The 11,224-nt window shown below is 37.4% G+C and overlaps 1 protein-coding gene across 1 annotated transcript; it reads left to right on the top strand.

The window, feature by feature from the left end:
* Positions 1-1,369: 1,369 nt before the first annotated feature.
* On the top strand, positions 1,370-9,404 carry LOC114523793. The gene is made up of 9 exons (XM_028544826.1): positions 1,370-1,566; positions 2,658-2,865; positions 4,130-4,455; positions 4,862-5,002; positions 5,413-5,741; positions 5,923-6,336; positions 6,692-7,453; positions 7,542-7,830; positions 8,385-9,404. The coding sequence occupies exons 1-9, from the start codon at positions 1,519-1,521 to the stop codon at positions 8,787-8,789; spliced, it is 2,922 nt and encodes a 973-aa protein (XP_028400627.1). The 5' UTR covers positions 1,370-1,518; the 3' UTR covers positions 8,790-9,404.
* The last annotated feature ends 1,820 nt before the right edge of the window (positions 9,405-11,224 follow it).

Consider the following 11,224-nt stretch of genomic DNA (forward strand, 5'->3'; position numbering starts at 1 on the left):
TTTTTACGCGCACGCACTTGCTCTTTTTCAGGAAAAAACAAACTAGTTAATACCTTTTATACCTGAGAAAAGGTTGTGTATAAGATGTTCTAAAATAATTAGCTTAACAGTTGGCATGTTTTGGACTTTTAAACTGCAGTAATATTCAATAGTAATTATTCTTGCTTCATGCTACTTTTCGTTTGATAGCACGCAGGGAATTCAATGGAGGTTGTCCTGGAAAAATACAGGTAAACTTTGTATGAAATATGCACCAAAAATGCGTTCCCAAATTGGATGCGTACTTTCCTGTGTATAATTTATGCATAAAACCTGGTCAACCTCAACCCTAATCCTACCATAATCGTAATCCTAATCTAAACCCTAATTCTTACCCCAATCCTAACGCTAATCCTAAACGGAAACTGCCTGTTATTAATCGATTCTGTTGGATAATTAGGTGGATAATAAAGGATAATTGGTTGGATAATAAAGCCGGGTGCCGGCTGATTAAGATCACCAGCTGCCGACAATCTCTTCGTTTAAGAAAGAAAAAGGCAAGGCCCAATGAACTAAAATTAACTATTGGGCTCTGTTCTTCTCAAAAGGCCTATTTAGACTACTGGGGCCGGTTGTTCGAAAGACTTTTAGCTTAAACAGTGGATATGCTAAAGTCTAAAAATACTCTCATAAATCTTGTGAATGACTGAACCTGTATCTTATGCATTTAATATGTACTTCCATTGACAATTAAACCATTTATATCGAAATATTTCAGCTCAGTTGTTCAATAAATTGATAATTTTGTTTTCCATTTTGAACTTATCCACCGTTTAAGCTAAACGACTTTCGAACAACCGGCCCCTGGAGATAAGTAAGTTGTATTCAATTACCATTCTGACGAATGCAAAAGAGGGCCTATGCCACAATATTCATGCATTTTGTTCATCGTGGAATTTAAAGTGTCACGTTTGTACGTGTGCTCATACGTTCACATACGCCAGGGTACGAATGGTATACGCGACAAATCGCAAAGTGTAGGCATAGTAGGCCTAAACAAACTCCATTAACACGGCGCTACGCAGTTTTATACAATGAAGACCGTTCAAGCTAGTAAAAAAAATCCCGTCAAATTTTTCGTCTCAAAAGGTTACATAAACAAAGCAGCCCATGAACGGAACCACGGAGACGGATTTGAAAGGTAATGAACTGCATATTTTATAAAGAAATTATAGACTTCAACATGATGATTTAATTATTATTATGTCTCGTGTTGCAAACCCATAGAATTTTATCAGCGTGAGCTCGCACTAAAGACTATTGTAGCATTCTTCAACAATTTGTGTTAAAATTCCTGCATGATTTTGTTAGTGCAGTGGGTATAATCAAAATATCATATAGTTAAATAGATATTGCCTTTGGCTGACTTTGGTCTTGGTAAAGTGTCAATCTTTTGAAATGTATTAATATCATGAATTGTGAGGCCACGAAATGGACAACTACATCGAACATTAGTTTTATTACTCAATCGTCTACAAAATGTCCTCAGGAAGTTCAAGAGAAGCGACTTTTAATGGCTTTCAAAAGGTATTTTATTTGCTTTTTTGGAAATTGATCCCAATGATATTGCTCATACATGAAACTAGATAAATTAGCCGAACCAATGAGCAATACTACTCGCAAAATTAGGATAACTCTTCATGAAAATTGGCTTCAAAGTTATTACGTCATTGTCCACACAATTGTTATGTAATATGCGATGCAATGCATATGACTCTTGTGTATGGACTCTGAATAAATCTTACAGCGAGTAAACATGCAGTTCAAAGAGATGCATGTTATACATGTATGTCAACGACGTATACATTGAAAGACATAAGACCATTTATCCTTTGAATTTTCATCCGATATTTGTCTTCGAATTGATGCATTCGTGAATATTTGTAAATGCTCACTTAATTGTATTTAGGTAATTCTACTTAATTCTACATTTGAAAGCATCAGCAACTCGTTCGCATCTATCAAAATTTGAGAAGTGGAAATTGTCAAAGGTGTTTTTCAAACTCTCATAGCATTCCACTGTAGAGAAAGATTTTAAAGAATTATAAATACACCACGCGTTATTAGCATACTATAGGAGTCAATTTTTCTGATAGAAGTCAATTATGCCCAGAATGCATATGTATGGTGTTAAGAAGAGCCATAAACCCGTAAGAGAAGTTATATCTTGAAATGAATTGAGCTGAGACAACTTGAACTTGAGATATCTTAAACCAATAATATCAATTACAAAGGCTTTTGAATAATTATATCAGTACATATAAATGTTAGCTATGCGGAATTCAGCTATTTTGGTATAGTATAATACATAAATATAATGTAGCTATGTGTGTACTCTTAAACTAACAATATTTTAAACTTGTAGGAAACTTAGTCGAGTACTATTGATTCATTCCTATATTGGCGACGAGTGGCAATACTTCCGTCCACATCGTCGTGATTTTCACAATTTTTCATGCATAACTTGTCAATTAAAACACTTAAAAATATTATTATCCTACAAGTGACTGTTTGTTTTTAGTGTGATTAATGAACCTCTTAAAATTCCGGCTAACTGTAGTTCAAACAAGCAAACTCGTCAATAGAAGAGCCAGTAACAATTTCCGTTTTTCATGCAGGGTCTTTCGATAATTTTGGATGCAAAGGAAGAGGATGGGTTGAAAAGAACTCGTCTGGAGCAATTGTTATCGGAAACTGCGGTCTGCCTCAATGGAATGGAAAACAATGTTTTCTCAATCATTAATGAAGATTTTCCTGACGTTATGCAAACGTTAGAAGAACGAATCAAGAGACTACAGCAAAGAGATTATTACATCTTGGTCGCTGGTATGCATATAATCTCAATATTCCCCGCTTGTGTGAATCCAACCATTGGGATATGATTTTTTTTTTAATGCTCCGTATCTAAGTTCCTGTTACTGACATTGCCGTGACAATTAACCCGCGATTGAAGTGAATATTTTATTACCCAGTCGAATATACTATATACCGGTATCTCTACTACATCACTAACTTTTTTATACCACAACGGTCGAATATACCACTGATATAGGCATATACCAGTATATTTGACCTTCAATAATTATTTATTATATAGTCCCCTCGAGTATACCAAAATTAATATTGATTGGTATATTCGCCCTTAAATTGATTTTCTATTACAATACCAGGTCGAGTATACCTTATTCCGGTATATTCGACCTTCACTACATTTTTATTACCAAGATCGAGTATTGTAGAGAATTTGCCTCCAAATGTGATCCTCAACAAGTCACATAGTTTTCATAGTATATTCATATTTTAACCAAGTAAAGAATTCCAAATGTCTATTACAAATTTCCAAACGAACCTCACCACTCACACCGTCAGATAGCAGACGGACTATAAATTACTCTCTCTCGCTCACTATAGTTCCTCACTCACTGAATGTCTCAGTCCAACTAACTCTCGTGACCACACCATATACACCTTCATCCTATCAACCACGGTTGCATCACTAGAATATAATCGAGTAAAAGAGACATACGACCATGGTCATATTCGCAGGAAAACGGCAAATACGACCATCGTCATATAATCGCCGGAAAATGGCAAATATACGACCATGGTCATATATTCGCCGGAAATGGCAAATATACGACCATGGTCATATATTCGCCGGAAAATGGCAAATATACGACCATGGTCATATATTCGCCGGAAAATGGCAAATATACGACCATGGTCATATATTCGCCGGAAAATGGCAAATATACGACCATGGTGATATTCGCCGGAAAATGGCAAATACGACCATGGTTATATTCGCCGGAAAATGGCAAATACAACCATATTAATATTCGCCGGAAAATGGCAAATACAACCATGGTGATATTCGCCAGGAAATGGCAAATACGACTCTTCTTATCTGTCAGTTCCCGACAGTATACCACATTTCGGTATATTTGAACTTCACTCATTTTTTTATTATCAAGGTCGAGTATACCATATACCGGTGTATTCGACCTTCGAAAACCAAGTCCTTCTTCAACTGATTTGTTTGATTAAATTTGGGTAAGTTTGGAAAGATGACAATTTGACTAATTTCTAGGAGAAACAAGTTCGGGGAAAAGCTGTCTGATAAACTTGTTGCTTGGCGTGGAGCTGCTTCCTTACTCCTGTCTCAGTACAACATCTACAATATGCGAAATAAAATACGGAATCGATCCCAAACTTGTGGCACACGGCAAAGCTACCAGCAACGATTCAGAATCCTATCCACCTTTGCCGCCGAAAACGGTGCGTTTGAAAGAGCCTGACGTGTGTAATAAAAGCTACAAAGCACAAATTGCTCCTTACGTACACAAGAAGAAGGACAGGGGGAAAGGATCCTCGTATGAAAAAGTAGAAATTTTCTGGCCCAATGAATTGTTACAGGTTAGAAGAAAAGAATATTAGGGCCGGTTGTATAAAAGCTGGATAACGCGGCTATCCATCGGATATCGAATTTTTCAACCGTTGTAAACATGCCTGAAAAGCAATACAATTACAAATTTTTAGCTAAACGTTTTTAAAAACAACCCAAATTTAAAGATACAAAGGTTTAATCCCAGTTATAGCAAAAAACAGGCAATTTCTGAGCGTTTGAAAAAAACATGTGATGAGTGTATGTGGCGAGGTTGCAGGATGCGACTGCAATCTAATAAGTTTGCTATTGTGGGGAGGTCTAAAGAGGCTTTATACGTTTCTAGTTGTTGATAGTAAAGTGAAATCATTCGGAAAGTGGGGAGAGGGGTGGGAATTAGAAATGACACTTGATCATAATAGTTATCACATATTGTAGGTCGGCGTTGTCATAATCGACAGCCCAGGTGTTGGCGAATCCGAGATAATGGATCAAACTTTGATGAGTTACCTGCCAAATGCTTTTGCATTCATCTATGTCATAAATAGTACAAATGCTGGTGGAATACAAAAAGACAGGGTAGGTATTGCCAAATTTTCTTTTCGAATTTAATATTGTTTCACCGACCGTAGAAAACAACTGAAACACCTGGTCGCGTAGTTTTCCTGAATATCCTTTTTTCATCTTCCAATTTATTATTCCGCACACCCAGTCCACTGAAATGTGATCTCACTTATTAATCACTTATCAAATGACAAGGCAGGCAACACAAAGGCTAGCCGACATCATTGCGGATTGCAGTTTACAATGACATAGTCGGTCACCTGATTTTGATTCTCTAGACAACACATGCCCATTCACCGAATGCAAACTTCTTTCCTTTCCACACCAACTTTCCTCTGGTCGAAAGTTTCCGGTCCTTTTTCAAGAAAAAGATAAGTGTTGATGATATTGTGTCAAAAAATCAATACTGGCTTTGTTTATTTCAGTTGGTAAGAATATTGGATAAAGTTCGAAGTCTTGAATCTGCTGATGAAATGAATTCAAATCATTTGGCCGAGTGCGCTCTTTTCGTTGCCAACAAGTGGGATCAGGTGGACAAAGATGAACAGCATGAGGTGAAGCAACATATTGTGCAGGAACTGAAGCAGTATTGGCCAGACGGTAATCCTCTTGAACAAACGGTTTACGTCTCCACTAAGGAGGCACTAGACAAGCGAAGGCAAGGTAAAAGAAGCGAAGAATACGATGCTTTGATTGAAGGGATAAAGTCGATGGTTTTGAAAGCAATCAACAGCAGACTAATCAACCATTGGGCGTAAGTGCACATAATATAACAAAGTAATGAACTTGCAATGCTTGCAATAAAAAGAAGTAGGGGGTATTTTACGAGACACGAGGGAGGAACTACGACCAGACTATTCCGCATCATAGAAAATGACTTTTTCACGATGGCTACGGCAAATTTGGACTTCAGCAATGATATTTATTTCTCTTAGGTGGATGAATCTTGTTTTGAATCGAATAATATTCAGGATTGAGGGATTTAATCAATCGATGTTAGAAAACCGCGATGCACTTATCCAGCGAATGAGTGGAATTCACGGACAGATTACGACGCTGCAAAACGCACGTCAGGAGGATATTGCTCAGCTGGAGAAGAAGTTTGCAGCTGAAACAGAAATCCTCGTTGATGCGCTCTACGAATATCTTTCTTGTCCGGAATTTAAAGCGAGTTTTACCTCTTGGTACGACGACGAGATTCCTGGCGATGAGAAAACGTGGATATTGACGAAAGCCATGATTGTCAGCGCTTTAGAGAAACGATTTGAAACGTTTTTGGCAAATTGGGAAGAAGCGAATGGTGTCCACGCTAAAGTACACGATGAACTCGTCGAATGTTTTCAAACCAAGTAAGACCTTTTATCGGGGGCGGTCGCCAATCGTCCGCGAAACCATTTTCCTAAAACGTTGAAATCTGGCTAGAAAGATCTAGAGGGTTTATCTCATGGTGAAAGAAGACCAGTTTAGAAGAAGAACAAATCTCAAAAGTCAAAACGTTGCTAAATCATCAGCATGGGAGAACCCCTATTTTTAGAATTTTAGAAGCCCATAGTGGAGATGTCGCCTAACACCCCTAAATGAACCCTTCCCCCCCCTGCAAATCAGGGCCCTTGCTTTTATCAAGATTCGTGACATTGAAGCTACGAATCATTTCCCTGTTTCTGTTTTGTTTAAATAGTCACTATTCCTTCTTTTCTTCGGTAGATTTCGGCTCGCGGAGGCAGAAATAAAGGACATAGAGGAAGTGATACACACCCGACAATCACAAGCTAGTTCTGAATCGACCGAGAAAGGAGAAAGACCTGAATTCGATGTCACGCCAAAGTTTATAAACGGCAAGAAATCTCCGCTGTGGATCACTGTTGGTGTTGCGAGTTTGATTGTAACGATGCCCTTGCATGTCGTAAAGAAAGCGCGGCAAAGCATAAGTGAAAAAATGAGGATGGACACGTACCGAAAGGATAGAATGGCGTATTTGATAAAACGGTCTAAAAAATTTTTAGATTCGAGATGTGCGAATAAAGATCAAGTACGCGTCTTCGTTAAAGAACAGATGCACCTGGCGGAAGCCATGTTGCAAGAGTACGTCTCCAGAATTCCGAGAATCCTCGAAGCAAACAGAAGGATGGCGTTGGAACTGATGAATGAAACTAGATCGAAGGATGAGGTATGGCGGGCAAACTCGCCCATTTTTAGAAAATGTAAGGAATTGCAAAGAATGTTATCTTTATTCGGTATCCTCATCTGGTCCGGAACGGTCAGAGCCGAGCGTCTCAACTGGAGTGAGGATGAACATTGTTGTATTGGCCTGGGGGAATTTTCCTCAGTATACACGGGTATTTTGACCAAAATCGACCCAGGTATTTCCGAAGAAGGCAGTCCAGCGATCGTGGCTATTAAAGTTTTTAAACAACCGCTTGATAGCGCCAATGCGAATTATTTTCTGAAAAATGAAGCAAAGATAAGGTAAATAGAATGATATGCATACTACACCCTTTTTATACTTCAAATAAGTAAATTCTGATTCCATATTGCATTGCTTTTTCTTGTCTAGGGATTTGGAACACGAAAACATTTGCAAGTTCCTTGGAGCTTTCATCTTAAAGGACCCTACTTCACAAGCTGTAGAAGATATCAGGATAGCATTGGTCATGACCATGTACCAACACAATCTTCGAAGTGTGATCTTTAGCCGTAATTTTACGCCACCGGTTAACGCCATAGCGACGAAACGTTCTACAATCATGCAATTTCTCGAGTGGGCGATGCAAATCGCGAACGCACTTGCCTATATACATTGCCTGAAATTAGTCCATAAGCACCTGACACTAGAGAACATATTGGTTAGTATTAAGTAGGTTTACCGAAGTATGTTCCCCGTGGCAACGGTGGACCTAGTGAATATCTGGAGTGTTCAATGGACATTCTAACCTTGAAGGATCAATGATATTAACGTCTGTTCACACGATCCAATTTTGTCGTATCCGATTTACTTTCGATGGGTGTTTTACAGTGTGTTGACTTGCAATGTATATCAGTATATGGTTAGCAAATCAACTAAAATCAATACTGCTTTATCAATAACGAAGTACATTCCATATACACCAGTGAATTGGATGGAGTGAAAAAATTTAATAGATCGTGTGATCAGACCTGTTTATCCGTCCATATAAGAAGTCGACATAGATATTTAGATCCAGAAAAGAACGCATTCGCAATAAATATATCAATATCCGTTGATAGTTGGTAGCTGGGGCATTGGATTCCCCCCCCCCCCATTTCATTTGGCGACGTAAACACGTAAATGATAGCCTGCAAAGGGCAGCTATTCTTACTCCGGTATCCAACATGTTTTTTCTTATTCTTATTTTTCTTCATATAATCTTTTTATTTTAAGGTCGGCCCAGACGGATGTGTTAAGGTCTCTGACATTGGGATTATCGGTCGAAACGAGCCGACCGAATATAATATGATTTATGCAGCACCGGAAGTACTTCAGTCCAACAGCTACGTATACAGCGCTGGAAGCGACGTTTACAGTCTGGGTCTTGTGTTCTGGGAAATGTGGCATGGTAGCCAGGTTTTCTCGGAAATATTGCCTCTGAACAAATACAATTTTATGGAAAAGGTAATCTCCGGATATCGCCCTCAAAAACCCGGCTGCAAGATCAGGATGCCTGAAGTTAAAGATGTCATTGATCAATGCTTGTCGGGAGAAATAGGCATGCGCATAACAGCATCACGCTGTTACAGTGATCTTGTGACTGCACAGGAAAAACTTCAAACAGAAGAAAATGACTAGGTCTTTTCTAAACTAGAAACGCCCGGAAACGCAGTTGTGGCAAAGAGGGAAAAATGGAGACCACGGTGAACCTGCATCATCTCCAAGCCCACTTTGCTAAAATTCAGTCAAAATATCCTGCAAGGAAATCCAACTGCACATTACCTAAACATTAGCGAGTTTCCCTCATATTTTATATCATACAAAAATGTCATTCCCCGTTGGACGTTGGTATCAGTTGCGTGTACCACGCGAGGGTGTCTCGCACAAAACAAGATCGAAGAAACAACGGGGGATTTCGTTTTAGACCAAACAGCAAGTTTGTTTACATTTTCAATAACCCAATCAGAATGCATAAATTTTGATAAAAAGTACAATACATGTTGTTCCGATGTGATGCATAGTTTATGAAACATGCGCTTGGAAAATCAATGAAATATTACCCCCTTGAGATAGTTAAGGATGTTTGGCCACTTTAGTATTTTCATGCCGACATATCTGGCTCTGAGCATGCGCCGTTGCCGCAAACGGCAAATCTATTTCTGTATTCTGAAATGTGAATTCAAATTTTTATGTTCTTCAACTTTGTTAAAAGTACAGCAAGAAGAATTTGATTTTTTTAACTTCAAAGAATATATTCAGTGGTATGTATCACGTTGTGTGAAATTTGTAATATTTATATTTATTGTGATATATCTTACACCGTAAAATACGAAGATTGTTATATTTTATTTGGAAGTAAATAGTCGCGATTTGATGAATATATGCATGTTGAAACCCAACGGCTGCAATAATAAAGCTATTTCTCATTCTAGTTCACTCATAGGGTAGTAAATGCTGCCCATGAAGAATTCTCGCTTTTAAATTGTACTTTCACATTTCAAAACACGATAAAATATAAAGCTTTCGCGTTCATAAAACAATATATGGATGAGTGTTAGCCGTGTGTATCAATCAATGAGCTTTTCAGCGATTTTGGGGTGTGTAAATGTTTAGATGGATGGTTTATCTTTCATGTCTCTTATGTATTGTTCATTTTAAAATGTCTATGGAAGAATGTGTTTGACATCCATTTCAGTGTTTATGAATCATTATTTTTTCTTTGTTATGAGAGGGCTTGTCATGCAACATGCTTTCAGTATTAAATGTTATGTATTATTACCACTGATGCAAAGGTTGATTATGGGGGGTTATGGGGGAAATGTTGACACAATGAATAGAATGTAGAATAGGATTCTCAACATGTACAGTAAAACCCATTTTGAATATTTTTATGTAAATATTAATACTATGAAACTTGTACCGAAAATTACAAAGCATGTTGTAAATATCTTTTATACTGGTTTGCAAGTATCATTTAGTGTGTGAAACTTGATTTAAATGTGCAATAGTACAAGGATGTATTGCAAAGAATTAACCGGTAGATAGATAACTGAATATATTACATGAAGAAGTCAGACAAACTTTGCTAGAATGGTTGACGTTTAACAGTCAAATTGCAGCAAATATTTGAGAAGACATATTTGTTCGCTTGTGTATAATAGTATGTGCATCAGATTACATACTTGTTGGCTCTCAAATCACTTACAATGAACAGTTTTAGCCTTTATAATGGTATATCATACAATCTGAAACAGTTATGAATGTGATTTATCCAGAGAGGCTACATCGCCCTTCCAATCCTTCTTTTACAGTAACATATCATAAATAGTCATTTTGTGATTTAATATGACTATTCCATTTGATTTGATCTGAGCCAAACAAAAGGAAAGGTGTCGTCCAAAAAACTGTTGGTATTTTATCAGTTTGATTTTCATCTCGAAATGTTTAAATATGGCATTGGTGTTTGCATGGGGTATTTTGCTCCACAGAGTAACATTATCATAGTCTGATGGCAATCTGAGTATCAATATAACCACTTAATATGTGGTTCAATCAGGGAAAATGTTGTAAGAAATTTTGTGGCAAATGTCAAGTCAAAACAATAAACATAAATTTCTGGTGCCTATTAATAAAGCCAACATGATGCCATACAAGTTAATACAATCTGGTGGGAATTAGTGTGGCTTAATCGGAACTGAAAATCAGGTGTGGTTTTATTTAACTATAATAGTCCCTGTGAAAACGTTGAAAAAGGACACGGCTCTCAGATATGGTTCTATATCTATCTGGGTATAGACCATAGAAAATAATGATGGGTGACTGATGCTCATGAAATTCTTCTTCTACAAAGTCAAATGTTTCCAGTTGTATTGTAGATTGTCATATGCATTCATAAAATTCGCCACCATATAGAGTTTACTGCTATAAGCAGATTATACAAAATGGCAGTGAAATTACACACTTCAATTATGAAGAAAATCTGTGCATGCTTTGTGGTGCACCTGTTCAACCAGCAAATGAAACATTTGATAATTCCCAAATTCAAAATGCTATATAGAAAAGACATACCATTG

This window comes from Dendronephthya gigantea, unplaced genomic scaffold (assembly GCF_004324835.1).
Source record: "Dendronephthya gigantea isolate DGI-Jeju-01 unplaced genomic scaffold, DenGig_1.0 000028F, whole genome shotgun sequence".
Taxonomy (NCBI): Eukaryota; Metazoa; Cnidaria; class Anthozoa; order Malacalcyonacea; family Nephtheidae; genus Dendronephthya; species Dendronephthya gigantea.

Excerpts from the sequence above, each read along its gene's own strand:
- LOC114523793 (XM_028544826.1), top strand. The coding sequence starts at position 1,519 with ATGTCCTCAGGAAGTTCAAGAGAAGCGACTTTTAATGGCTTTCAAAAG. Across the intron at positions 4,456-4,861 it reads GGCCCAATGAATTGTTACAG|GTCGGCGTTGTCATAATCGA; the intron begins GTTAGAAGAAAA and ends CACATATTGTAG. Across the intron at positions 7,831-8,384 it reads TGACACTAGAGAACATATTG|GTCGGCCCAGACGGATGTGT; the intron begins GTTAGTATTAAG and ends TTTTATTTTAAG.